Source organism: Scyliorhinus torazame, chromosome 6 (assembly GCF_047496885.1).
Source record: "Scyliorhinus torazame isolate Kashiwa2021f chromosome 6, sScyTor2.1, whole genome shotgun sequence".
In the NCBI taxonomy this organism is placed as follows: Eukaryota; Metazoa; Chordata; class Chondrichthyes; order Carcharhiniformes; family Scyliorhinidae; genus Scyliorhinus; species Scyliorhinus torazame.
Window position 1 is genome coordinate 72175797 of NC_092712.1, and position 25542 is coordinate 72201338.

General features: G+C 44.3%; 1 protein-coding gene across 1 annotated transcript in view; it reads right to left on the reverse strand.

Annotated features, from left to right (window-relative positions):
* LOC140424834 (cyclin-Y-like) overlaps positions 1–25542 on the reverse strand; it is a 272509-nt gene that overhangs the window by 48119 nt on the left and 198848 nt on the right. The window contains 2 exon segments of the mRNA XM_072508309.1: positions 7386–7486; positions 15941–15975. Of these exon segments, the coding sequence (XP_072364410.1) occupies positions 7386–7486; positions 15941–15975 (136 nt within the window).

Here is a 25542-nt window from a genome sequence, read left to right on the forward strand (position 1 = left end):
AATTTCCCATGTTCTGCCTCCCTCTCTTCTTAAACAGGGGTGTTGTTACATTAGCCAATTTCCAGTCCTCTGGGACACTCCCTGCCTGATTCCTGAAAGCTCATCACCAATGCCTCCACAATTTCCTCAGCTATCTCCTGAACCCTGGGGTGTGGCCTACCCAGTCCGGGTGATTTATACTCACCTCTGCCATTGACTCTCTTGAAGTTCTAGCATTCCATAGGTGTCTTCCACTGATGCAAAGTACCTGTTTAGAACTCTGCCATTTCTTTGTATCCCATTACTACTTCTCCAGCCTCATTTTCCACTGTCCATTCTTGCCTCTCTCTTACCTTTTATATGTTGAAAAAAAACTCTTGCAATCTTCTTGTATATTCATGAGCTTGCACTCATATTTCATCTCCCCCCCCCCCCCCCTCTCTGTTTCCTCTGCTTTCCTTTAAAGGTTTCCCAATCCTATGGCTTCCCACTAATCCTTGCCACCTTGTATGCTTTTTTGGGCTTTTATGCTGTCTCTGACTTCCCTTGTCAGCCATGGTTGCCTCGTCCTCCCTCTAGCATGTTTCCTCCTCCTTAGGATGAAAATATATGAATCTGGGATCTACAGGTTCAAACGTAAGAGGGTTTCAACTAAATCACAAAGTTTTACTGAGCCTGTTGAACTTGGAAATGTTAATTCAAGGATAAACTTTCATAGAATATTAGCACCTAACTAAAGCTACTGCCCACAGTGTCAGAATGTTGGGTGACAGTTTCAAATCCCTACCTCCACTGTACACCTTGTTTAAGCTGTAGGAGCTTTCAATCCAAAAATAGATCTCCATTTTCATGGCATGGCATGGCAAAGACAGACTTGTGCACTGTATATATCCTGGCATAAACCTCATTTGGTATTTCTTGGCATGAGCTAGGAAATCAGAAACAGAGTGCTGCCAACTCTCAGAATTGGTGAGCAGAACGTTCTGGAAGTAGTAGTATTTTTCTTCAGGTCTCAGGCATGTTGGGACCAGTAGTGGAGGGGGCGGCAACAGTCAGGCAGCGCAAATCGCCAGTTGTATTTCTACCTTCAAGCCATTGACCAAGAGCAGACAGCTCCTCCCTCTTAGGGGCCCTCATTAGAAACTAATAACAGGTGAATGACTTGGGAGGTGAATGTGTCTGGCTGCAGATCCTCGTTGGTGTCCCAAAATTAAACAAGTACCTGTTTGTAAGGTATTCATTCTTTATTTAAAAGCACTCTGTGTAGACTGTACATAAAGTAGCTGCTGCTTCTCGTTGAATGCTTTCACTGCTGGGTGTGAATTATCGCAGGGATTAAAAGAATGAGGTGTGAGACCTTCAAAAAAGAAGCATTCATTGTTTTGCACCAAGCATCATGAAGATCACCGATTTGAGACAGAAAGTGCACCTCTGCAAAGAGGCCAAACTTGCCATGCCAACTTTCGCTCAGTAGCAAGCATCTAATACTTATTGAATCAACAGCCCTCTATTAGATCAATGGGGTGAAGGCAATTTAAAGGTTAAAGATTATCCAACCTTTCACCATGATGGAGTCCTTGCGTCAAGATTTTTTTTGAGCCCACAGTTGTTCGCTTTATCCTATGGTCTCAATTTTCCTTCACGCGATCTACTTCTGAGCCAAGTGAAAGTTAAATGAATCCACGATAATCCTTAATACCGGGGCCCCACAAGGTTGCACACTTAGCCCCCTACTACACTCCCTATACACACACGGCTGTTTGGCAAAATTTGGGGCCAACTCCATCTACAAGTTTGCTGACGACACGACCATTGTGGGTCGGACCTCGAACAACGACGAGTCAGAGGACGGGAGGGAGATAGAGAACCTAGTGGAGTGGTGTAACGACAGCAATCTCTCCCTCAATGCCAGCAAAACTAAAGAGCTGGTCATTGACTTCAGGAAATGAAGTATCGCACATGCCCCTGTCAGCATCAATGGTGCCGAAGTGGAGATGGTCGACAGCTTCAAATTCCTAGACGTGCACATCACCAACAATCTGTCCTGGTCCACCCACGCCAACGCTACGACCAAGAAAGCGCAACAACAGCGCCTATACATCCTCAAGAAACAAAGAAAATTCTGCATGTCCACATCGACTCTTACCAACTTTTACAGTTGCACCATAGAAAGCATCCTATCTGGCTGCATCACAGCCTGGTATGGCAACTGCTCGGCCCAGGACCACAAGAAGCATCAGAGTTGTGAACACTGCCCAGTCCATCATATGAACCTGCCTCCCATCCATTGACTCCATCTACACCTCCCGCTGCCTTGGGAAAGTGAGCAGCATAATCAAAGACCCCTCTCACCCGGCTTTCTCATTCTTCCAACTTCTTCCATCTGACAGGATACAAAAGTCTCAGAACGCTCACAAACAGACTCAAAAACAGCTTCTTCCCCGCTGCTACCAGACTACTAAACGACCCTCTTATGGGCTGATCTGATTAATACTACGCCTCTGTATGCTTCACCCGATGCCGGTGTCTCTGTATTTACATTGTGTACCTTGTGTTGCCCTATTATGTAATTTCTTTACATGTACTAAATGATCTGTTTGAATGGCACGCATAAAAATACTTTTCACTGTACCTCGGTACACGTGACAATAAACAAATCCAGCTGCTGGTTTTGCCCGTCCTCTTAGCTAAGTGAATGATGTGAACACATTAACTAAATATACCAAACATACTTTTTAAAATTAATCAATAGCGTCTTAATCAACTGAGCCAACTTCTCGAAAACAGGCCTAATGTTAATGGTGAAGAGGTGAAGACAGTATTTGAACTCTTGATTCTCCAATATTAGTTTGACTGGGTCACTGCACTCCATATCTTGTACAGTAGATGGCAGCATTCACGTTTAAAATTAGCCTGTGCACCATAACAACACAAACTACCATGGCTGAGGAAGGAATTTCTGCCACACATCTCAAACCGATGGGTTTGAAAGGGGGGTTATTTAGAACATTGACTATCCTTTTGCAGACATTCCAAAATACCTTACACCCACTCTGTACAAAAGTGACCATTCGCTCAAAGTCCATGTCTTGAAGATTGAGCTGCACAGGAACTTTGCCTCTTCTTAAGCGGCCCTCCCTTTTGGTGTTTGAGGTAACGGGTGGAGCAAGTGGTGAGGACTTGAAAAGGAGCCCGGAGTTATCCCTCCTCTCCAAGATGACCTTGGAACAGTGGAGCGAAAGAGAAAATGCTGGAAAATCTCAGCAAGTCTGGCAGCATCTGTAGGGAGAGAAAAGAGCTAACGTTTCGAGTCCGATGACTCTTTGTCAAAGCTTGGAATAGTGGAACTTTTTTACTTGGAGAGAAAGCATGGTTTTTCACAGGCCCAGATTTAGCTTGATGATGATTGGCTAGGCCAGTTACGCCCAGTACATTCGAGGCAGCACCTCTCGGAACTGAGACATGTTAAATCTTGCAATCCCCGGGGTGTTCAAGCAATAAAGCACCAAATCCAGCCTACAGGACTTGAGTTAATATTCCACTCGTGCCACTCTGCAGTAATCATTGTTCACACTGTATCAGTCGTGTTTCTCAGTTAGCTGCACAGAGATAGTCATACCAGACTAATCCTTGCTGTGGGATTTTCATTCACAAGCCGATCACTGTTGCTGCATATCCAAAACAATCATTTGGTTAAAGGCAACAAAGCTTTATGTCCTACCAAATGCAAACCAGCAAATCCAGTGGCACAAGGGCATACATAGGACATTGGAGGTAAAATCACCAAGCTGTTTTTGTTGGACCTGCACTTACCCGTACTTTACCCTTTTCTGCAAACACTTGTGACTTTACCACTATTTAAAACCAATCTATGTGGGTTGAAGGTCATCATTTTCCTTCCTGTGGGCAGCGGTTTACACTTACATCCACATTAAATTTAATTTGCCATTGTGCCGCCACTCTCATATTTTGCAATGCCTTTTGTAGATTTTGGGTCCCGTCTTTAGAATCAACCATCCATCTCCAACTTTGGTATTGTGTACAAATTTGACCAATCTGCATTGAGTTTCTGGATCGAAGTCACTGGAACAAAGGGCAGCACGGTAGCATTGTGGATAGCACAATTGCTTCACAGCTCCAGGGTCCCAGGTTCGATTCCAGCTTGGGCCACTGTCTGTGCGGAGTCTGCACATCCTCCCCGTGTGTGCGTGGGTTTCCTCCGGGTGCTCCGGTTTCCTCCCACAGTCCAAAGATCTGCAGGTTAGGTGGATTGGCCATGATAAATTGCCCTTAGTGTCCAAAACTGCCCTTCGTGTTGGGTGGGGTTACTGGGTTATTGGGATAGGGTGGAGATGTTGACCTTGGGTAGGGTGCTCTTTCCAAGAGCCGGTGCAGACTCGATGGGCTGAATCGCCTCCTTCTGCAGACAGAATTGTTGTGTCCCATGGGCACGTTCCAGAACGATTGGCTAGACAAGCTCAAAATGTACAGCATTGATGAGCTACTCCAGGATGGACACAAGTACAAAGCAATCCTTTCCGGACTCAATTACAACCCCAATTGTTGACACATTTACGAGGACACCCAAACCTACCAAGACGTATGGAAGGTGCACCTACACCAAGGAAACATCCAACTTTCTATCAATACTGCAAGGCATGTTGTAGAAAAGGCCATTGGCAGTAAACTAGAGCAAAAGCCGATGCAGCTACAAAGAACAATGCACTGATCCAAAGAGTACCCAAGGGTACTTTCAAGCAATAAGAATGACCATTCAGTATCCCACAAGAAACATATACATGACGTGATTGGCGAATCAGAACAGGATGATGACGAGTCAAAGAGCGGTGACCACCAGTTTCACACCATCAATCTCGTGGAAAACGTAGATACCGTCACACACCCGAGGTGTTTGCCAAGATTCAAATGATCCGCCCCAAGAAAGTTGCCAACTATTCACCATTGGCCAAGCTTGATATGGTGGCAAGTGCCAACATACTAGTGCACAAATTCGAAAAGACATGTGTCCATAGACACGAAAGGCCAAGGCAAACCCTACCACTGTGAAATAATTCTTGGAGTACAATGCTTCACTAATTCTATGTGCATGTTCCAGAGTCCTGGAGTACAAGTACAATCAATCCTCCAAGGTGTCACAAATGTTCTACATAGTGGAGGATGCAGCAGGATAATCCTCATCACCTCAGCTCACAACCCAACATCAAAATATCCAGAATCTTTGTGACAGAATTGGCAGTTTCAAGGGAGCTCAAACATTACAGGTGAATGCTAGTCCCTAATTGATCGGGTACATTTTGCACAATGCAAATGGCAGCAGCTACAAGAACAAATAACGAAAGATTCCACACTACAGAAACTGTGGAAAACCATAATCGACGGATGGCCTGACTCAATTTAACATGTTCATGACCGTACATGATAATTTTGGCCTTACCTGGATGCGGTAGGCATGTCCCAGGGAGTCATTTATAAAAGCACGTAGGTCATCGCAACAGAATCTTTGCGACCTGATATACTTCAACCACTTCATCACTCATACAATGGCATGGATCGGACGACACGACTCAAGAGAGACAGTCAATTGGCCTGGTATAAACAATGACATTGAAGTCACTGTCAAGAAGTGCATGGCACATGTCAAGTCAGCACAAAGAACCAGTGATTTCACATCAAGTTCCTATATATCCGTGGTCCAAAATCGTATTCAACCTCTTTCTTTTCCATGGCACGGACTTTACTTTCATCATCAACTACTTCACCATGTACCCCATTATTCGGCAATGGCGCAATATATCAAGCACGACTGTCTGTTCAGCCGTTTCAGGATATTAGAGAAGTGGAATATCAATCACACTACTTGTTCTCATACTAATTTACCCACTCTCACCCATTCTACTCTCTCAGAAACTAGAGAGCAACTTTTAAAAATGCAAGAGAAGATGATAAAAATGCAGGTCCAGAATTGCCAAGTATGCAAGCTCACATCCAAGATCCGACAGAAAATATATGGCAACCAAGAATTTGTTCGGAACCAAGATACTATAAGTCATTGCACTGAAAGGCGTAACAGTGAGGCGTAACCAAGGACAAATCAGATCCATTCCATCTCCTCAACCATGATACAGTCCTACTGCATCTAGGACAAGATTCCAAAAGCAACCAGGATCAACATCCAAGAATGACAATCCCACAGAACACTGCGAACAATTAAATAAGTCTCCAGACAAGTTTACCATTACAAGATCAAGACGTATCAGCAGGTTACCGTTAAACACTTTAGAGACTCAGACACATTAGTTATTTACACTTATGTAATGGTGGCTAAACAGGCACATCCACTATAAATAGTTATACTTCTTTGGAAAATATTTTTAACAAGTGGAGATATTGAAATATGTGGAATTCTTTGCCCAGTGAAGCAACTGAGGCTGCCTCGTTAAATGTTTTTAAGGCAAAGGTAGATAGAATTTTCAATAGTAAAAGAATAAATGGTTACGGTGAGTGGGCGGGTAAGTGGGGTTGAGTCCACAAAAAGATCAGCCATGATCTTATTGAATGGTGGAGCTGGCTGGAGGGGCCAGGTGGCCTACTCCTGCTCCTAGTTCTTATGTTCTAATAGTAAGTAGTATGCCAACACCAGAAGGGAAGTGTGTCACGTGATCGAGTCTCAGTTTCACTTTAACATGCAAGCAGAACTCAGCGCACACAGCTCTGCATCTGTCTTCAAGCTTTCTATCCATGTATATATGTTCTCAAGTGCCTAATTTAAATAAATGAACGCACTGAGCAAGGTACAACCAGACCAACACCATATATTATTGGGTTCAAAGAGAGAAAAGGGACTGACCAAGTCCTTTTAGCTCTTCTCAGCAGTTTCAAACCAAGCTCCTTGATGGAAGTCAAGTAGAAATTACCTTCTTGGCTCTCTTAGGTGGTGGTTGCAGTGCAAAGCTGGGTACTGGAGAGAATTATATATATACTTTCCTTTAATGGCAAACCAGGCTCTATTGATGATCACATGTTTTCTTCTCAAACATGCAGTTAGAATATTGACCATTTGAAAGAGATAACATAACTCAAGGGTTATGGGGTAAGGCGGGAAACTGGAGTTATGATCGCAATGAATGGAGGAGCAGATTTGATAGGCCGAATGGTCTAATTCTGCTCCGATAACTTATGGTCTTAAGTTGGAGTTTGCATAATTAATACGAATGTGTTTCAAAAGATTAATATTTTGATTACCTTGAATTTAAAAGATTATTCAGATGTAGCCCACAAATACAACTTGTTAAACCTTGGTGGTAAGGAAAGAAATCCCAACTCTGCCTATTTAAGAAAAAACTCTATATAAGAGAATCGCCTTACTTGTCACATTCTGTACCCACCATTTGATAGTATACTTCAGGTTTGGCTGGCTGACAGTGCTATCATCGAGGAATATTGTGGAGCATGAGCTGTATTTCCTTCTCATCTGGCCTGGAGGATGCTAGGAAACAAGGCGCAAATTAGATTGGGCTGGCTCAAACTGTACTCATTTCACATCAACAGAGCAGTCCCTTCACACTTGGTCCCAATACTATTCTTAACAGGTTTTACATTTTGTCTGGCTTCAGCAACCAATTAGCAGAACATCCACAAGAAAATGGAACTCCACAGTCTCTGCAAGTAACAAGGCAGGTCAGAGACAGCAAGAGACCTGCACACATACAAACATGAAAGGCTTAAGTACAAGAAATCTCCCATTAGAGTTCTATATTTCTCATTGTGTAAATAACAAAGCATCAGTACAATGCCAAATCAAGCCTCTTTAATCATTTGTTTACAAGCAAACAACGTAATGGCACCAATCAAGTTGTCATTGTAGCATCGCTGGATTATGAGATCACCCAGAAAGAAAAGGAAAAGGTTTATACCAGTGTGCTTTCATTAAACGCAGTTAACCATCTACTTGGCCCACACTTGGGTTCTACAGCAGGACTTGTCAATTCTAAAAGCCACTTTTTAACCTATCTTTTATTTCTCAGTCGTAACAAAGCATCTAATTCGTAGGTGAATAAACGTCCGATTGTTTCCAAATTCCATCAGCCCACTCCATTCCTGTTCTTGTCCTGTTCTGCTCAACTATTCTAGATTCACAGATGTTTACAGCACAGAAGGAGGCCATTCGACCCATCGTATTCACACCGGCCAACAAAGCTCTGACTACACTAATCCCATTTTCCAGCACTTGGCCCACAGCCTGGGAGGTTATGGCAACGCAAGTGAACATCTAAATACTCCCTAAATGTCCTTTTGAAAAATATTTTTATTCAAGAAATTTTCAATTTTACAACCTTCCAAAAAACACAGGTTTATATAATTTTATAAAACTACCCCCACAACCCAGATCATCTTTCACTTGTATATCCAGAACCCTCCTCCATCTCTCCCCACCCATGCCCCCCTATTTGCTGATTACAACCAGCTCCTTAAAGAAGGTAGTAAACAGCATCCACCTCGACTGGAACCCCTCCTCTGATTCCCTAATGGCGTACTTGATATTTTCCAAGTGCAGGAATTCTGACAAGCGGGGAGGCAGTGGCAGAGTGGTATTGCCACTGGACTAGTAAACCAGAGACACAGAGTAATGCTCTGGGGACCCACCACTGCAGATGGTGAAATTTGAATTCAATAAAAATCTGGAATTCAAAGTCTAATGATGACCATGAAACCACTGTCGATTGTCGTTAAAAAACCATTTGAAGGGCAGCACAGTGGCGCAGTGGGTTAGCCCTGTTGCCTCACGGCACCGAGGTCCCAGGTTCGATCCCGGCTCTGGGTCACTGTCCGTGTGGAGTTTGCACATTCTCCCTGTGTTTGCGTGGGTTTCGCCCCCACAACCCAAAGATGACCAGGCTAGGTAGATTGACCATGCTAAATTGCTCCTTAATTGGAAAAAAAGAGATTGGGTACCCCAAAATAAAAAATAAAAAATCTGGTTCACTAATATCCTTCAGGGAATCTGCCGTCCTTATCCGGTCTGGCCTACATGTGACTCCAGATTCCAGACTCTCAGCACCGTGGTTGACTTTTAACTGGTCCCCTCTCAAGGGCAATAAATGCTGGTGCAACCTGCGATGCCCACATCCCATGAACGAATAAAACAAAAGTCTCCCAGCTATGCAGTCGCCTTGGGCTGCGCCGATGCCTTCCACCCGAGTAAAACCCGCCTCCAGACTATCAGAGACACGAAGGCCAGGCTGTCAGCCTTCTTCCCCTCCTGCAGTCCTGGCAAGTCCGGCACTAATGGACACAGCTCCACTCTACCTCCAAAATATTAAATACTTCTCAAGTTTTACGAGAATTTCTGAGTCAACTGCCCTTTCAGGCAGTGAGATGCAGACTTTGTCGTGTTGGGTGTCCTGATACACAAATGAGCCAACACGGCTGTAGATGGTACAACTTGATTTTATTATGTTAACTAACAGATGCAACTAACTATAGACTTGGGTACGTTCGCTACCAGCTAACCTATGGACCTAGCCCTATCACTAATGATGGTGAGGCACTCAGCACATGGTCTATGTCTGAGTGTCACACTGCAAGCTCTGTGTCCTGAGCTGTCTCCGACCAGAATGAGCGGGAACTCTCGTGTTCCCCCTTTTATCGTGCGTGTGCTCTTACTAGTTATTGGCTGCGATGTTGTGTGTGTGCTGGTTGGTCCAAATGCCTGCCCATCAGTGTGTGTGTGATTGCACCATGACATGCTGATCTGGATATCATGACAGACTTCACTACCCTCATTGAAACAATTTCTCAACTCCCCTCTTAGCCTTCTACCCCTTACCTTAAATCTATGTCCCCTAGTTATTGACCCCTATACTAATAGAAAAAGTACTTTTCTATCCACCCTATCTAAGCCCCTCATAATCATATACACCTCTATCAGGTCCTCTCTTAACTTTTGCTGCTGCAAGGAAAACAGCCCCAGCCTATCAGATTTCTCCTCAGAGCTCAGACCCTCCAGCCCAGGCAGCGTCCTGGTAAATCTCCGCACCCTGTCAGTGCAATCACAACCTTCTGAAAACGTGGTGACTAGAACTGCACGCAGTACTCCAGTTGAGGCCCAACTCGTGTTTTAAACTATCACTACCTTCCCCCCTCCAAAGTCTGATGACTTCAGCTGATTGTATTTCAGGCTTTCATTGCGCCACACTGACCATTGCAAGCTTTCTGTGTCAAGACTTGCAGGCTCAAAACTCGAAGCACCACTTTCCATTCAAATAGTCACTCCTTGCTCTAATCTATTGTTGTGTCATCTTGCTTCATTCTGTGCTTTCATTGTCCTATCTCCCTTTGCAGCCATGCTCTGCCCACTCATCCTCCTCTGCTTCCATTTACAGTGGCTTTCATGAATTCTGAGCTTAGAGTGCAGGAGATGGCTAGAGGAAGAGATCAGACTGGGTCAGGTGGTCTGTGCAGTTCAAGTTCAAATGGATCAAAGAGGGGATGAAAAGACAGGAAGGGAGCATGAATGTGGAACAGGGCAGGTGATGAGAAATTCCAATAGCAGAAGCATGCACTAGGCAGGCAGACAGATAGCCAGGAATACTAAATGACAGCAGTGTTAAACGAATGATTGAACTTCCAAGTGTCCAGGGTAAGACACAAGCAGTGAGGTGAGATGCAGGAAGGTAGGGGTTGAGAACTGTAAAGGCGTGCTCTCTCTGTATGCTGGAGGTTCACACTGAGAAAACTCTTCCTGAACAATCCATTCTGTTTCAAATCACACATGCCTAGAAATGTTATTTCTCATAGGAAGAAGATAAGTCCACATATGTTTGTTGAGGTTTTTTTTTGAAAGACATCATGAAAGTTACCCATGACAATGTCACTATAATGGGATATTTACAAAACCCCCAAGCAAAAACACAAAAATTATATTGAATAGAAATACACCTTCTTAGAGAGAGAGAGAGAAGAGACGGGGAGGATATGGGAACACATCACTGTTAACAGGTTACAAGGAGAGGATGGGTGTAAGTACTTTGAGCACGGCACAAAAAGTGTATATGGCATTAAAAGTTCAACATATAATCCAAAGAGTTGACGGGTCCTCTCTGAAATATTTTAAATTATTGACTGGGAACACAGACGTACAGCTGGAATTACAATCTCGGTGACAACCTGGGTTTCTACTAAAAATTAGAAACTATTGATTAAATTGCAATCTTATTCAGGGTCAACTATAGTGGCATTGGCACTGATGATGTTATATAAATAAACATTGGTAAGAGATAAATCATATTTATACCCTAATATAACACATTATGAATAAAATATGGCTTATTAATGCCTACTGATCCTCTAGCTTGCTACTAAAAGCTTTAGCAAAATGGCCTTGTATCACATTATCTCGCCTTCACCAACACCGGCACCGGCGCCCTCCCACTCCCACAATTCCCATTATCAATATGACTGCACCATGCCACAGTGCATCATTGCTTCCAGCAGCCACATGGAACAGCATGCCCTTAGCCACAACAGTTATTTGGCATGGATCCCGGACCTTCTCCCTGGAGGAAAGCCTATACCTGCAGATTTGCCACAGCAATGTTTATCCAAAATGATACTGCTGGGGGAGTACAGCTCCCAGTCTCCGCTCTGTGCCAAGCCTGTACAAAGCCGTCCTTGCCAAATACCTAAGATGTGCCCAGTAGTTACAGCGCAATATCACTGAAGCTCAGTAGCAAAACACAAGTGTTGATATTTCTGATTGACTGGCAGGAACCTAGGCAACACAGAATTATAAACAGCAGGAAAGTGGAAGGGGAAATTAGTAAATGGAGGGGAGAATGAGAACAGCAGAGGAAGGCATCATTCAAAATCAAATAATGTAACCATCATGCCATCATCTTACAAAAGAAACAGGGCCTTATCACACTGAACAAACAGTCCACATGTAACAAATGCTTTAAGGATAAAGAAAAATTTAAAGGAGAAGAAAACGATCAAAATTAAAAACACGGGGAACAATGAAAGAAATGGACTGCCCGCATACTTTCCCCTCCCACACAATGAATCAAGCTCGTCTATCCAGGAATCAGAAACAAATGGTGCGGCGATATTCCCAGATAGTTTTTTGCATGCATTCACATGCCTTCTTTCACAGACCCTCAAAAGCTACATAAGTGTTGCCATCTTTCTGTCATCCAAAGATTTTCAAACCCAAACCTGGTGCTATCTAATCACTTTATTAACAAACCACTTGTTTTTATTCTGTCCCAGGTTTCTCAGTTTGAAATAAAAAGCAGTTTGAATCATCGAATGGTTCTGAAATAAAAAGCAGTTTGATTCATTGAATGGTTACAGCTTAGAAGGAGGCTCTCGACGAGAGCAACAGGGCGAGACTCACTCCCTTCCCTTTTTCCCTGTAGCCCTGCAAATATCTATTCATGATGTGGAGATGCCGGCGTTGGACTGGGGTGGGCACAGTAAGAAGTCTTACAACACCAGGTTAAAGTCCAACAGGTTAGTTTCAAATCACTAGCTTTCAGAGCACTTCGGAGGAAGGAGCAGTGCTCCGAAAGCTAGTGATTTGAAACAAACCTGTTGGGACATTAACCTGGTGTTGTAATACTTCTTACAATGTCTATTCAGACAATGATCCAATTCCATTTCCCATGAATCAATTGAATCTGCCTCCATCACACTCTCAGCCAGTGCATTCCAGATCTGAACCGTTCTTTTGTCATTCACCTTCAATCGGTCCCAATATTCCTTCCAATGGGAACAGTTTCACTCTATCTAATCTGCTCAGACCCCTCATGATTTTGAATACCTCTATCAAATCTCCTCTCAAAATCTTCTCTTTTCCATGGAAGTCAGTCCCAGCTTCTCCAATCTATTTATGCAACTAAGATCTTCATCTTGGAAACCATTCGTGTAAATCCTATCTTTGCTCTCTCAATGTCTTTACATGAAATAAAAATGAAAATCACTTATTGTCACAAGTAGACTTCAAATGAAGTTACTGTGAAAAGCCCCTAGTCACCACATTCCGGCACCAGTTCGGGGAGGCTGGTACGGGAATTGAACCGTGCTGCTGGACTGCCTTGGTCTGCTTTAAAAGCCAGCTCTTTAGCCCTGTGCTAAACCTACATTCTTCCTAAAGTGTGATGCGCAGAATTGGCCACAATGTTCCATTGAAACTGAACTACAGTTTTATACAGGTTCCCCATAGCTTCTTTGCTTCCATGCTGTATGCCTCTATTGATAAAGTCCAGTATTCTAACTGCCTTTTAACTACATTCTCAACCTGCTCTGCCACATTCAAACATTTTTGCTCCTGTATCCCCAGATATCGCTGCCTCTGCACCTTCTTTAGAATTTCAGTCCTTATTTTGCATTGCCTCTCCTCATCTTCATATCAAAATAGATCACTTCACACATCTCCATTAAATTTGATTTCCCACATGTCTGCCCATCCCACCAGCCTGGCTATGACCTCTTGAATTCAATCACTATCATCCTTACAGGTTAGAATACTTCCAAGTTTTGCATCATCTGTAATTTTTGAAATTTTTGTCATTAATAAAATCAAGAAAAGCAGTGCTCATAATACCAATCCTACAGGAACCCCGTTATATATCTTCCTCCAGTCTGACTGTTCACCATTACTCTGTTTCTAGTCACTCCGCCAACTTCATATCCATGCTTCTCCTGTCCCTTTTATTTTCTGGCCTTCAACTTTGCTGACAAGCCTATTTATGTAGCACTTTATTCAATGTCTTTTAAGAGGTCCATGTACACCATATCTACTGCATTATCCTCAACTCATCAAAAACTCAAATCAAGTTAGTTAAATATGATTTGCATTTAACAAATGAGTGCCGTATTTCCTTTTAATCCACATTTGGCCATGTGCCTGTTCATTTTGTTCTTGATTGTTGCATTTTATCTTACAGGAAAAAAATCTGGTTTCACATAAATTGCCATTACACTAAATTTTGTCATGAAACCTCATTTGAATTTCATGAACTACGTGAACTAGAGCTCAGTGCTACATTCACAAGTCAATTGATTAATAATGCTGGCGACTGCAAGATTTAATAAGCTGGGTCCTTACGTACACACAACAGGAGAATTTTCCCTTTCAGGATTTATGGCTACTCTGAGGAACCATACTGGTAACTGTTGACAGCTTATTATTTATTAGTGACAGTCAAAAACAATCATACTGGAAGGCCAGATTTATTTTTAATCCACGTAATTCCCTCTGTTCAGTTGTCTCTTACGACTCAAACTGCATCGTGCATCTCCTCCCAATTCAGAGAATGGACAGTGCAAAAAGTTGCAATGCTTGGACCTTTTGCTCAATGCTCAAGTTCCTATCATCCCACTTCTACCTGTCACTAGGTTGTCCAACAGCAGCTTGAGGTCTCAGTTCCTTCACTTTTCTCCCTTTCCTCAAAGGGGTGTGAGGAAATGAGAAGACCCTGCACTCAGCACCTAACAGGTTACGCATAAGAACCTCTGATGGCACAACCAAGATTACAAAAATTGTTGCATGGGCAAATCCAAACGCCTGCCATCCCAATCCCACCCCCATTACCACTGCCCCATGTAACACTAAAACTATACCCAGATTCTCTCTCATAATGTTGTTATTTAATTTTGCATTATCTCTCCATTTTCTTCAATTCTTTCTTCATTAACATTGTTCCTTACATTTGGCTACTGTCCTCCCTTTCCCTACAGATAATTTCATCTCATACTCACACAATGTGGTGCCAGTTTTTCAAACACCACTGACCAAATTGTAACTTCACAACATTTAAACGGAATTCCTTCACTCATTTTGCCCTTTATAAATATGGAAATAATATTTTACTCTAATAATTCCTTGGTAGTATAGAATTTGTGTATTGCTACTAGAAGAACCGTGCTGTCAAAGCTTTTTGTCTTGTACTCGTAAGAACAGATGCAAGAACGGCAAGTTTCAAAGAAAACAACAATTTAGACTGCATGAAAAGGGTGCTGATCAGTTGGCAAGTTAGCTCAGATTGGTTGAGACATTGCTAGGGCAAATATGCCAGGGAGCCATTGACACCATGCTTTTGTTTATTCAAAAAGGTGCAATGCTTGAACATATTCCTTTTTCCTGCACAAGGCAGGCTCCTGCACATAGATATAGCTTCCAAGAAGCATATGCAAGCTAATTTGCTAGCCCAACTTATAATCTTAAATTGGTTATTAACAAACTTGGGATTGTTCAAGCATGTTCTGCCCAATCATGGAATCACATCTAATGCTAGACATTGGGCTAGATTTTCATCTTCGAGTTGGGTAAGTGGGAGTCGGTAAATTTCCCAACTTGGTGTGCCTACCTCAGGAGCAAAGAGCCAGAAAACATCCACCAAGCTGCACCTTAACTCACATTGGTGAACATCAGGAACGGGGTCAGGAGTCGGGTCCTGGTTGCCATTTTTACACCTCCATGGCTCCATGAAAATGCAGCCCATCACACTGTGTTTTGCAAGCACAGATTGGTTGAGTATGGTCAGTACCTCTGCCAATTGTCTCGCAGGCAAAGGGAAAATGTCCAGACATTGCAACTTTTTTGAATAAACTAAGGCATGGGGGACAATAGCTCTCTGGTGCACTTGCCATGGCAGCGTCCCGACCAATCAGAGCCAAATTGTCAGACAATCAACACCCCTTTTCTTTTGCAGTGTAAACTGATGCTTCCTTTGAAATTTGACATTCTTGCTTCTGTCTGGATTCGTGCAATGTTGACTCGTATTAGGGTGACAAAAACAAAACTATCAGTTCATTCCGAGGAGTGATTTGACGTCAAAATCTTACATATAATCATGTAGCTATAATGACTAAATTCCACGTCAAGACAGTTGAATGGCTATGCCCAGACAATAAGCAGAACCTGAATGCAGCAACTTACATGGTTTATAAAGAGGCTTTTCCGTTTCTCTCTCACTGTAAAACATGGAAGAGTAAAAAGTGTTAAAAAAAAACTTTGAATGACAGCAATAACAACTTGCATTTAATTGTAAAGCTCCCAAAGGAGCTCACAGAGTAAAATTAACACCAAGCCGAGGAAAGAGAGATCGGGTGGGATGGCTGATGGTTTGTTCAAAGAGGTGGGTTAAAAGGAAATGGAGGATTGGAATTGGTAGGGATTGGGGCAGAGGCATTGGAGGACTACAGAAGATGAGAGAGTTAGAGATGGATGAAAGGAGGGGGGCATGGAGTGGAAAGGACGTTCTCTATCTTGGAACCAAAATAAACAGGCAACGGAGAGTTTCAGAAGACAACTGGTGGGAGGTCAAATTAAATCTGTCGTCGTCTCTGGTCATGGCAGCATGTTGGTAACAATACATTATGGGAACAAATAAAATCATGTTTATGCCACTTTACTTTCAATTTTATCCTAGTCTCCCTAAACACCTCAAACTAACATCACCATCAGTAACAATGGGGACAGCACAAAGTTTCATCTGCAGACATTGCCTCACTTACTCTTCATGTGAAAACCTCATACAGCCACCACTCTTTAATTTAAACCCATTACAACACAGGTATAAAAGTTTGACGCAGGATTTGGTGTTGCTACAGTTCCTCTTGACTTTCCATTCCTTCTACTTGTGACTGGAATGTGATTCAGAGGAAGGTGATGAGGATATAAAAATTTTCAGTACAGCAAATAATTATCATTATTGTGAAATTACCTCTGCATGCTATGCGTTCTGAATAATTAACATCCCTATTGCACAGCATTGACTTAACTCTATTTAATTTACAGATCAATACACATGGATGGGATTTCACTGCTTTAATAGCAAACAAGGTTAGCAAACAGTTTACACAAGTGAATAAAATTGATTCAGCTCCAGGTACAAGTTTTCTACCTGTGAAAATGTGAGGCTTAACATATTTTCACCAATTAGTGAAAGGCGCAACCAAAGGCTCACTTGAAGCTGCTGTGAATAGCAGTTAGCCTTCAGAGCAATTCACTATCCCCCTCATCATTTGAAGACACTGATCCCTCAACCACTTAACTGCGCATATATACAACAGAAATAGACATAGGCAATCTCCACCAGGAGGTGTAACGGAGTTCTAAACGGATTTTTTTAGAGCATACATTTCAGCAAGCAAATAGCTGCCACATTCAATATCAACAGAATATCAACAAACACACTGCTGATCACATCTTTCCATCCCTTGGTAGAGTATCATGCTGCACAAGAGCATATAATGGCTCTCATTAACAATGGGTATAAACGTGAGGATGTCATGTAAATATATCTCAGAGGACCCCCTCAAAGAACATGGGAAAAAGGACTGCTGGTTGTTCATCACAAACTCAACCAAGGTAAACTTCACCTGGCTACCTCCCAACCTAGTCCAATGTGAAATTCAGATGTATTCTACATAAACAGAGAATCAAAACAGGGAAGCAAAACTCACACCTGGAACACCAGAAAACAACATAGTGGCAGACAGAGTCAAGAGAGGGCACAGTAACACACAAAGGAAACACAGAATGGTAAAACACAAGATTGAATCATGTAACCTGCTGCTGCAGGAGGTCCAGTGAGTTATCAGAAATTACATTCCTTAAGTATTTAAGAATCATGATAATTAATTCATCAATTAATCACAGTACTGGATGGCCTAACATGTATTACTATTACAATGTTAAAATAACATTTTCAGGAAGTTGATGTAGAAATTAGAACGCTAATTCTTTTGCTAAATGGAAGGACTCTGCGCCTGAGCCAAAATGCCGCTGGAGCCATGATTCCAGAAGTCCTGCTATCAAAACCGGGGTGGGGTTGCAGTTTGCACATTCATGGATCATGGAGGCAACAGGACATGTAAAAATGAAGCTGCTTTCAAACAGATGCAATTTCCGATAGTGGGATGTCCAAAACACAATTAGTGGGTTTTAGACATTTGAGCAAAAAGGTTTCACCCTTCTGGAGTTATTTGGAGAGGTCTAGGTAACCCCTTGGGTGAGTTTAAGTGCTCTCTGGGAGAGGTCAGGTGTCCTCTGGGAGACATCACAGTGGCTAGCACTGCTGCCTCACAACGCCAGGGACCCGAGTTCAATTCTGGCTTTGGGTCAGTGTGGAATTTGCACGTTCTCCCCATGTCTGCGTGGGATTCCTCCGGGTGCTCCAATTTCCTCCCACAGTCCAAAGATATGCAGATTTAGTGGGGTTATGGGGATACGGTGGGTGATCTCAGAGAGATTCGGTGCAGACACAATGGGCTGGAGGACTATTTTTGTTTGCTTGTAGATGGGAGAAAGGCCTAGAGCACCATGGGGAGCCTTTGAACCAGGCTACCTCACAACCTGGAAGCCCAAGTGTTGTCCCTGCACTGTTTCTGGGGTGAGGGAGTGGGCCCAGCTCCCACTATCACCGACACCCCCACCCAGAATAAAAATGCATCTGTACAGAGCACTTTCCCCGAATTTGGTTTTGCAGGAATTTCCCTGACTCGGTGCTACTGAATTAGGAGTGTAAATTCAGCTCTTAGGCTCCTAAACCAACAAACCTGCCAGAGGATGCTGTTTTACAGCTCAAGTGAGTTTCCATTCAAAGTGAACAATGCTGCGTTAACATTTTTACTCGTTCAAATCTACACGCTCAGCAAGGATACAAATGAGCATCATCAACCTTCACAATTTTCCAGGGCTGCCACCAACGGAAGGCAGATTTTACACGGATAATTAGGCCAAATAACTAAAACCTACGTAGCCTTGCTGTTCCTCTATTACACCTGCTTCTAGCCACCCCACGGATACCCTAGTAGAATGCTCTCCTGTACCAATATGCCATTCCCAACTGAGATGTGAAGAAATCCATCCCCAAGACTTGGTCTGTAACCACCACTAAGTTACTTCAGAATTATTTGAACTCTTCAACAAGGTATTATGATAACTCCTTTAAAAGAATGAATGAGTTAACGCAAACCTTTTGCACGAACATTGGTGAATGGATTGATACACACCCTGACGTCTCTTTCAAAAGTGAGTGTTGTTAAATTCCCCCAAGTTTAACACTGATTCAACGGGTATTAAAACTTGACTATTTTTAGAGCTTCCAAAGGACCTGTACGATTTAAAGAGGTGCATAACAACACAACCTTCGCCTCCATGCGGTGAGACTGATCTTTTCAAATCCATCTTGTATAACTGTAAATGTGTTCTCTTGCTGCTTTCTCTTTCCCACTGCTCCTCCTGCCCCTAATTCGCAGCTTGACCACTAGATGGTGAATTTGTGCAGGAGTGGTGTTTTACCTCAAGGGAAACAAGGCGGGGAGGAGGAGGAGGAAAGGCTGTGCCAACCATCCTGCCCTGTAAGGCATTCTTTCGGTTTAATGATGGAGCAAGTAGATATCTAGGAAGAAGCTTCTATCACAGACATTTAAATCAATCTGGTCAAAACAGAAGGTACAGCAGAAAACAAGACACTACAAGTGAAAGTATAGAGCCTATGCTATGTTGCCAGTTGACAATTAGATACATCAACTCTTCTTTTGAATGCTCAACAGACAATAAGCCTCTCATCAAGCTTAACTGGTTACTTTTGTTATTCGTATATCTTCTCACTAGTCTTCTCAACCGTATTTACAAATTAGCCATCCATTAGATATTTAAATTTTTAAAATTTAATTCAAAACATTTTCCAACTAAGGGGCAATTTAGCATGGCCAATCCACCTACTCTGCACATCTTTGGGTTGTGGGGTGAGACCCACAGACATGGGGAGAATGTGCAAACTCCACACGGACAGTGACCCGGGGCCGGGATCAAACTTGGGTCCTCGGTGCCGTGATGCAGCAATGCCAACCACTGCGCCACCGTGCAGTCCGATCCATTAGATATTTAATGAGCTTTCCATACTAACACCCAATTGCTAATACCTTCAATAGACACCTTTACAAGCACTATGACAGGCAGCAATGGCCTCCCATCATTGGCGTATCTCTGCATCACAAGTAAAGAAGGCGGAGTTCTCTTATGCAGAATAACTGAGCCTGTCTTTTCACATCTGTTATTACTGGGATCTGTTTTATAGCTTCTTATCCATCTGAAAATATTAGTCTTTTCTAATACATTCTTGTACTATGCCAGGTTTAGCTACAGAAGACATGGACCTCCATTAGATCAGAGAGAAAGTTGCAAGATGATTCTGCAACTTCTGGTGCTGCTACACTGTGAATTCCTGCTCTCAAAGCTCTCACCACGCACACTTTGAACGAAGAACAACTTATATTCATATGGCACCATTAATATTATAAAAACATCCCTGGATACTTTGCTGGGGCATTAACAAACAAAATTTAACACCCAGCCATATATGGAGATATTGGACCAAATGAGGAAAAGCTTGGGGAAAGAGGTCAGTAGAATCAAGCAGTAACCTACACAAACAAAAAATTGTTTTAGCTGCTCTCTCATAAATCGGTTTTAACACAGGACTTGCGTATGCTGGAGTTGAAACCTTCCAGCAAGTTCCACTCCTGAAGTCAATGGGGAAACAGTCGTGGGAAGGAAATGAAAAATCCTCAAGCCACCTTCGCAGCTTTGCCAGTGTTTGTTTTACAGCACAGCTACTGCCGATAGTTCACTTCTGTGGCAGTGACACCCCAGGTGGGTAAATATTGGGGCCTCTTCCCACAGGCTCAGCCTACCCAAACAGTTCAAAAATGTGCTTTGGTGCTCCAAATCTTCCCCACACAGAAGATCCATCACAAAAACAACAAAGTCACTAGGTATTACAGTTAAACAACTGCAGATGTACAAATGTGCGTACATTCATTGTTAGTTGCCAAGGTGCTGTGGGGTTCACGGCACATATGAATATTGATGTGAATTGGGAACAAAATACTTTTTCCTGTGAAGAAAATCCAGAGTTATACCCCTTTCAGTTGCAAAGCACTTTTGCTTTGAGGAGGTATGCCCATAATGGAGTAAATTATCATGCAAGACCAGATACATTCACTTATTATGTACAGCACTGTGTTTTCAATATTCTAATTTGATCTGATTTCTTTTAAAACCATTTGTGCTGAGCCAGGTAATAAAATTCAATGTGTGTTTACTACAAGGACCATACCCACTCAGCTCAGTTCATGAAGTACATAGGTCGATCATTCATTTACTTTCGAGTTTATAAATTAAACATAATGGCTGCAATTTTCAGGGCCTGTTCCCCCGCAGTCGCAAATCCCGTTACGGCCACTAACTCTCACGAGAGGCCAAAAACGAGATTTGCTCCGGCAAGAACACTGAACGCAATCATCCCGGGCCCTTCCCACTGATGTAGTCAGGTTCACTCCCAGAACTTGATTTGAATGCATTGTAATATCATTAGCGGGTTGTCAGATGTTCCGGCCTCATCGAATCTTCCCGCCCACCAACGCAAGGTCACGAGGGCGCGAATTACTACTACATTTTAAAAACAGGGGTCAAGCGCCATGGACTCAGAGGGAGGAAGGATGTGAGTATCCCTCTTCACCTTGCAGTAGGGAAAGTATCTGGGGGCCAGCTACAGAGAGCGAGTTGTTCAAGGATGCTGGGAATTGGATTGGGGGCGTTGAGGAGGGCAGGTCAGCTGTCTCCCCTGGGATGGGGGGGCGCGGTTGGTGTGTGTGTGTGTTGCCCTGAAGTCTGCTGCGTGTCTGTTTTGAAACCCTTTTGCAGCCCAGGGATATTCTTCAGCCCGTCTGTTTTCTAAGCACTCCACAGCCCAGAGTGAATAAAAAGGCATTTTTGTTTACACAGTCGCTGACGGCCCCGAGACATTCTAGAGGAAGAGTTCTTGTCCGAAAACTTTTTTCACTGCCACAAATGAATCTTCAGCTTGTGTGCCAAAGACGTGAGAATGCAATCACGGGTAGCAGTTGCCAACGGCCTGGCGTGCGGTCCGAATGGGGGAGCAGAGTTTGTTCAGTAGAGGAAGAGAGTGAGGAGACTGAAGGTTGCCAGCCCAAGTGGCTGGCTGGATGAAGCCAGAGAAGGCAGGGCAGTAATGATCAGGCGGACAGGGGTGCTGGTCAGGGTACCATTGCACATTTATTCAAAGTGTAAAGGCATGGCAGCAATTAGATCACAGGATGACAAACCCTGAGTAATAACGGTGCCTACTAGTGTTACCTTTCCCTGCCTCAGAGGGTAGTTTTACCCTCCAATAGTGTTGAGAGTTTTACTCATCCAACTAAACATCCATCATCATTTAACCCTCACTAATGTCAGCTGCCCACAGTCTCAAAGTTAAGGAGAGGGGTTGTCTCAATGGATCACGGTTGGGTGGGAATGTGTTCAGCCTCGCAGCTGCGACCACCCGAATGTCCTTGGGGATCCAATAGCCCTCAAGGTTCACATGGGCATTCAGTTGACCTTGTACATGATTGATGGGCGGCCATTGAAGCCGCCAGCCAGAGACCCCAGTGCTGTTGATACTAAGGGAGGGAACGACCAGATGTGAACCCACTGGCGACTCTGAAGGGGCAAAGGCAATGACTGTGGCTGGTCAAATGATGGCGTTAGACATTTGAGTAAGTGCTGGCCATCGGATGGTGCATGATTGACAGCTTCCAGGACAGAGGGGTTGACAGTAACTAGCTGGAACCGTCATTCTCTCTTCCGCTCATCCTTGCCATATTACCGATTTGTGTCAGAATGGAGCCAGTGAAATTGGAAATCATTCTCATTACAACGCTGGAGGAAGACAGGTTTCAGCAGCTCAGAGGTGCCTAAGCCAGGGAGGAGGCAGCACCAGGAGGCCACTGACCAGGTTCAAGGGCCGGCCACCCATCAGGCCGAAGAGGGGGCTCAAAGGTATCGGAGAAGAGGACCTAGGATTTACAGGACCCGGGTGTCCTTCATGGAGCTCAGACACCATGTGCAGCAGGAGATTCCACCACAACAAGGAGACAGTCCGGCACCTGTGCCACATTAATAATACTAATAATAATAATCGCTTATTGTCACAAGTCACTTCAATGAAGTTACCGTGAAAAGCCCCTTCCTAGCATTCTAGCAAGCCTCACGATACATGAAGGAGGAATGCACCCACTCCCTGTGGCCGTGAAGGTCACAGCAGCCCTGAATCTTTATGCAACAGGTTCACTCCAGGGCACAACCGGTGACCTCTGTGGGATATCTCAGACATCAGCCCATAAATGCATCCGTGAGGTTATGGATGCCCCGGGCCTCTGATTAGCAACATTTCAACCTCAATCGGGCCCAGCACGGTGAGGGGGCTGCGGGATTTGAACCCATTGCTGGACTGCCACAGGTCCAGGAGTACACTGATGGGACATATGTGGCACTGAGAACACCGTGGCAACATCGAGTCCCCTTTATCAAGCACAAGGGATTCCACTCCCTTACTGTACAGCTCATCTGTGATCACCCCATCAACATTATGCATTCCTGTGCACGTTTGCATGCATGCAGGACAGCTTCTTCCGGGGGCACTCGCTACTCCCCTGGGTCTTCAAGAACCGCTGCAGGCTGCCGGGATACTCGTGGCAGTCAAGGGGTAACCATTGAGATCTTGGCTGATGATGCCTGAGACTAATGTGGAGTCCTGGTATAATAAGGTTCACAATGTCACCCGGTCAGTTATTGGGCAGTGCATTGGGGTTCTGAAGATACGCTTCCGCTGCCTTGACTGGTCCGGTGGGGCCCTTCAGTGCAAATCTCGGAGGTCTCCCACATTGTCATGGTGTGCTGGGCCTGGGTTGTCAATGTGATTGAGTTATCTGTCAAGGCAAGAGAGTGATGATGACTCACAGTGAGGAAAGCTGTGAAGATCCTCAGGTTCTGCTCATGCCTACTGATTGTGCACTGAATCCTGGGTTCACATCTGAGTGTGTTGGGTGCACATTTCTTTGTTCCAAAGGGGTATAAGGCAAGGTGAACGATTCAGAGTGGTGGCGCTGTCATTCCAGGATGTCAGTCACTGGGGGTTTCATTGGGTCTCACCATTGGCATTGATTGGAGGGCCTGTGGGAGGAGCGGAGTTCAGATGGGGTGATGACCTTTCCCTGTGTGAGAGGGGTCAAAGAGCCCTCTCCCACAGCCTCAGGTGGGGAGGCTTTGAACAAGAACATTTTTTAATTAGATGATGAGTGTTAATGACGCATCATTTAAGTCCTAACTATCAATGCCTGACTTCACCCGTGCCCACTCTTTGCACCAAGAACTCCTTAATCTTACGAGGCCTACCGCTACATTCAGGTGTGTAACCAGGACGCAGATCTGAGGTGAAGGCGGCCTACTGCCTTCTGCACCCTGTAGCCGGCGATGCCTTTGGCGGGCATCCTCTGTAGGGCCTGGACCTGGCCGACATTCAGGTGTCACTGGTGTTGCTGCGTCACCAGGTTAAGCCCACTGCCCCCGAGATGCGCTGGTGTCAGGAAGGGGGGATTCAGAACGGCTAGTCACTGCCAGAGTCTTCTTGGTGGAAAGCTCCGGGATGTGCTCCAGCACTTCATCCTCCAGGGCTCCAGAAGCCTCACCGTCACCTGGCACTGCCAGTCCTTCTGGCCCGCCATTGTCTTGACCATGCTCTTGAGACCCTCAGCCATGGACCGCAGAGACTGCGCCAGCCTTGGACTCCGTCACTCAAGGCTCTGACATCTTGACCCAGGTTTTCCACAGTGGTCACCATATTTGCAGTGTTGGCTTGGGTGCCACGCAATGTGGACAACATCGTTTGTGACTGAAGGCTACTCCAAACGGCTTTGCAGTTGCAGGAATGTTGACAACCCCTTCCAGATCTGCCTTTGCATCTCTAGCGGCTTAGAAAGGAATCAGTTCCAAGATACTACACCTGGCTGCAGAACAGTTGAGTCCTGGGATCCAGCAGACCTCAGACTGCCCGCTCCCTGGGACATTCGATCCTGGCCCTGTGTCAGTGTCTGTATGGAGTTTGCACATTCTCCCCGTGCTTGCGTGGATCTCATCCCCACAACCCAAAGGTGTGCAGGGTAGGTGGATTGGCCACGCTAAACTGCCCCTTAATTGGAAAATAAAAGAACTGGGTGTCTTAAATTTTTTTTTGAAAGTAAATGGCAAGGACAAGGGTTTGGGCACTTAACTCACATGAGACAGGTTATCTGGATAAAGGTGCAGTGGATCCTCACTTTTCTGCCACAGGCCAACATTGATGCCCCTGGCGGCAAACCCCTGGTCCTCCCCTGCGGGCTCCATTGCCCTTTCCTCGGAGGGAGTCAGAATGTGGAGTACAGGCATGCTCCTGCCCCTCTTCTTCCTTTTCCGTCTGTTGTGGGCTATCTTCTCCTACAGGAAACATTGTGGGTCAGACACCTGGCGGGTCGGAGGTCGAGGAAAACTGGCCTTTGTGGGCACCGAGCCTAGGCAGAAAGGGGTTGTGATGAGAACATACAATGCAGAAGGAGCCCATTCGGCTCATCAATTCTGCACCAACCCACTTAAGCCCTCACTTCCACCCCATCTCCGTAACCCAATAACCCCTCCTATCCTTTTTGGACACG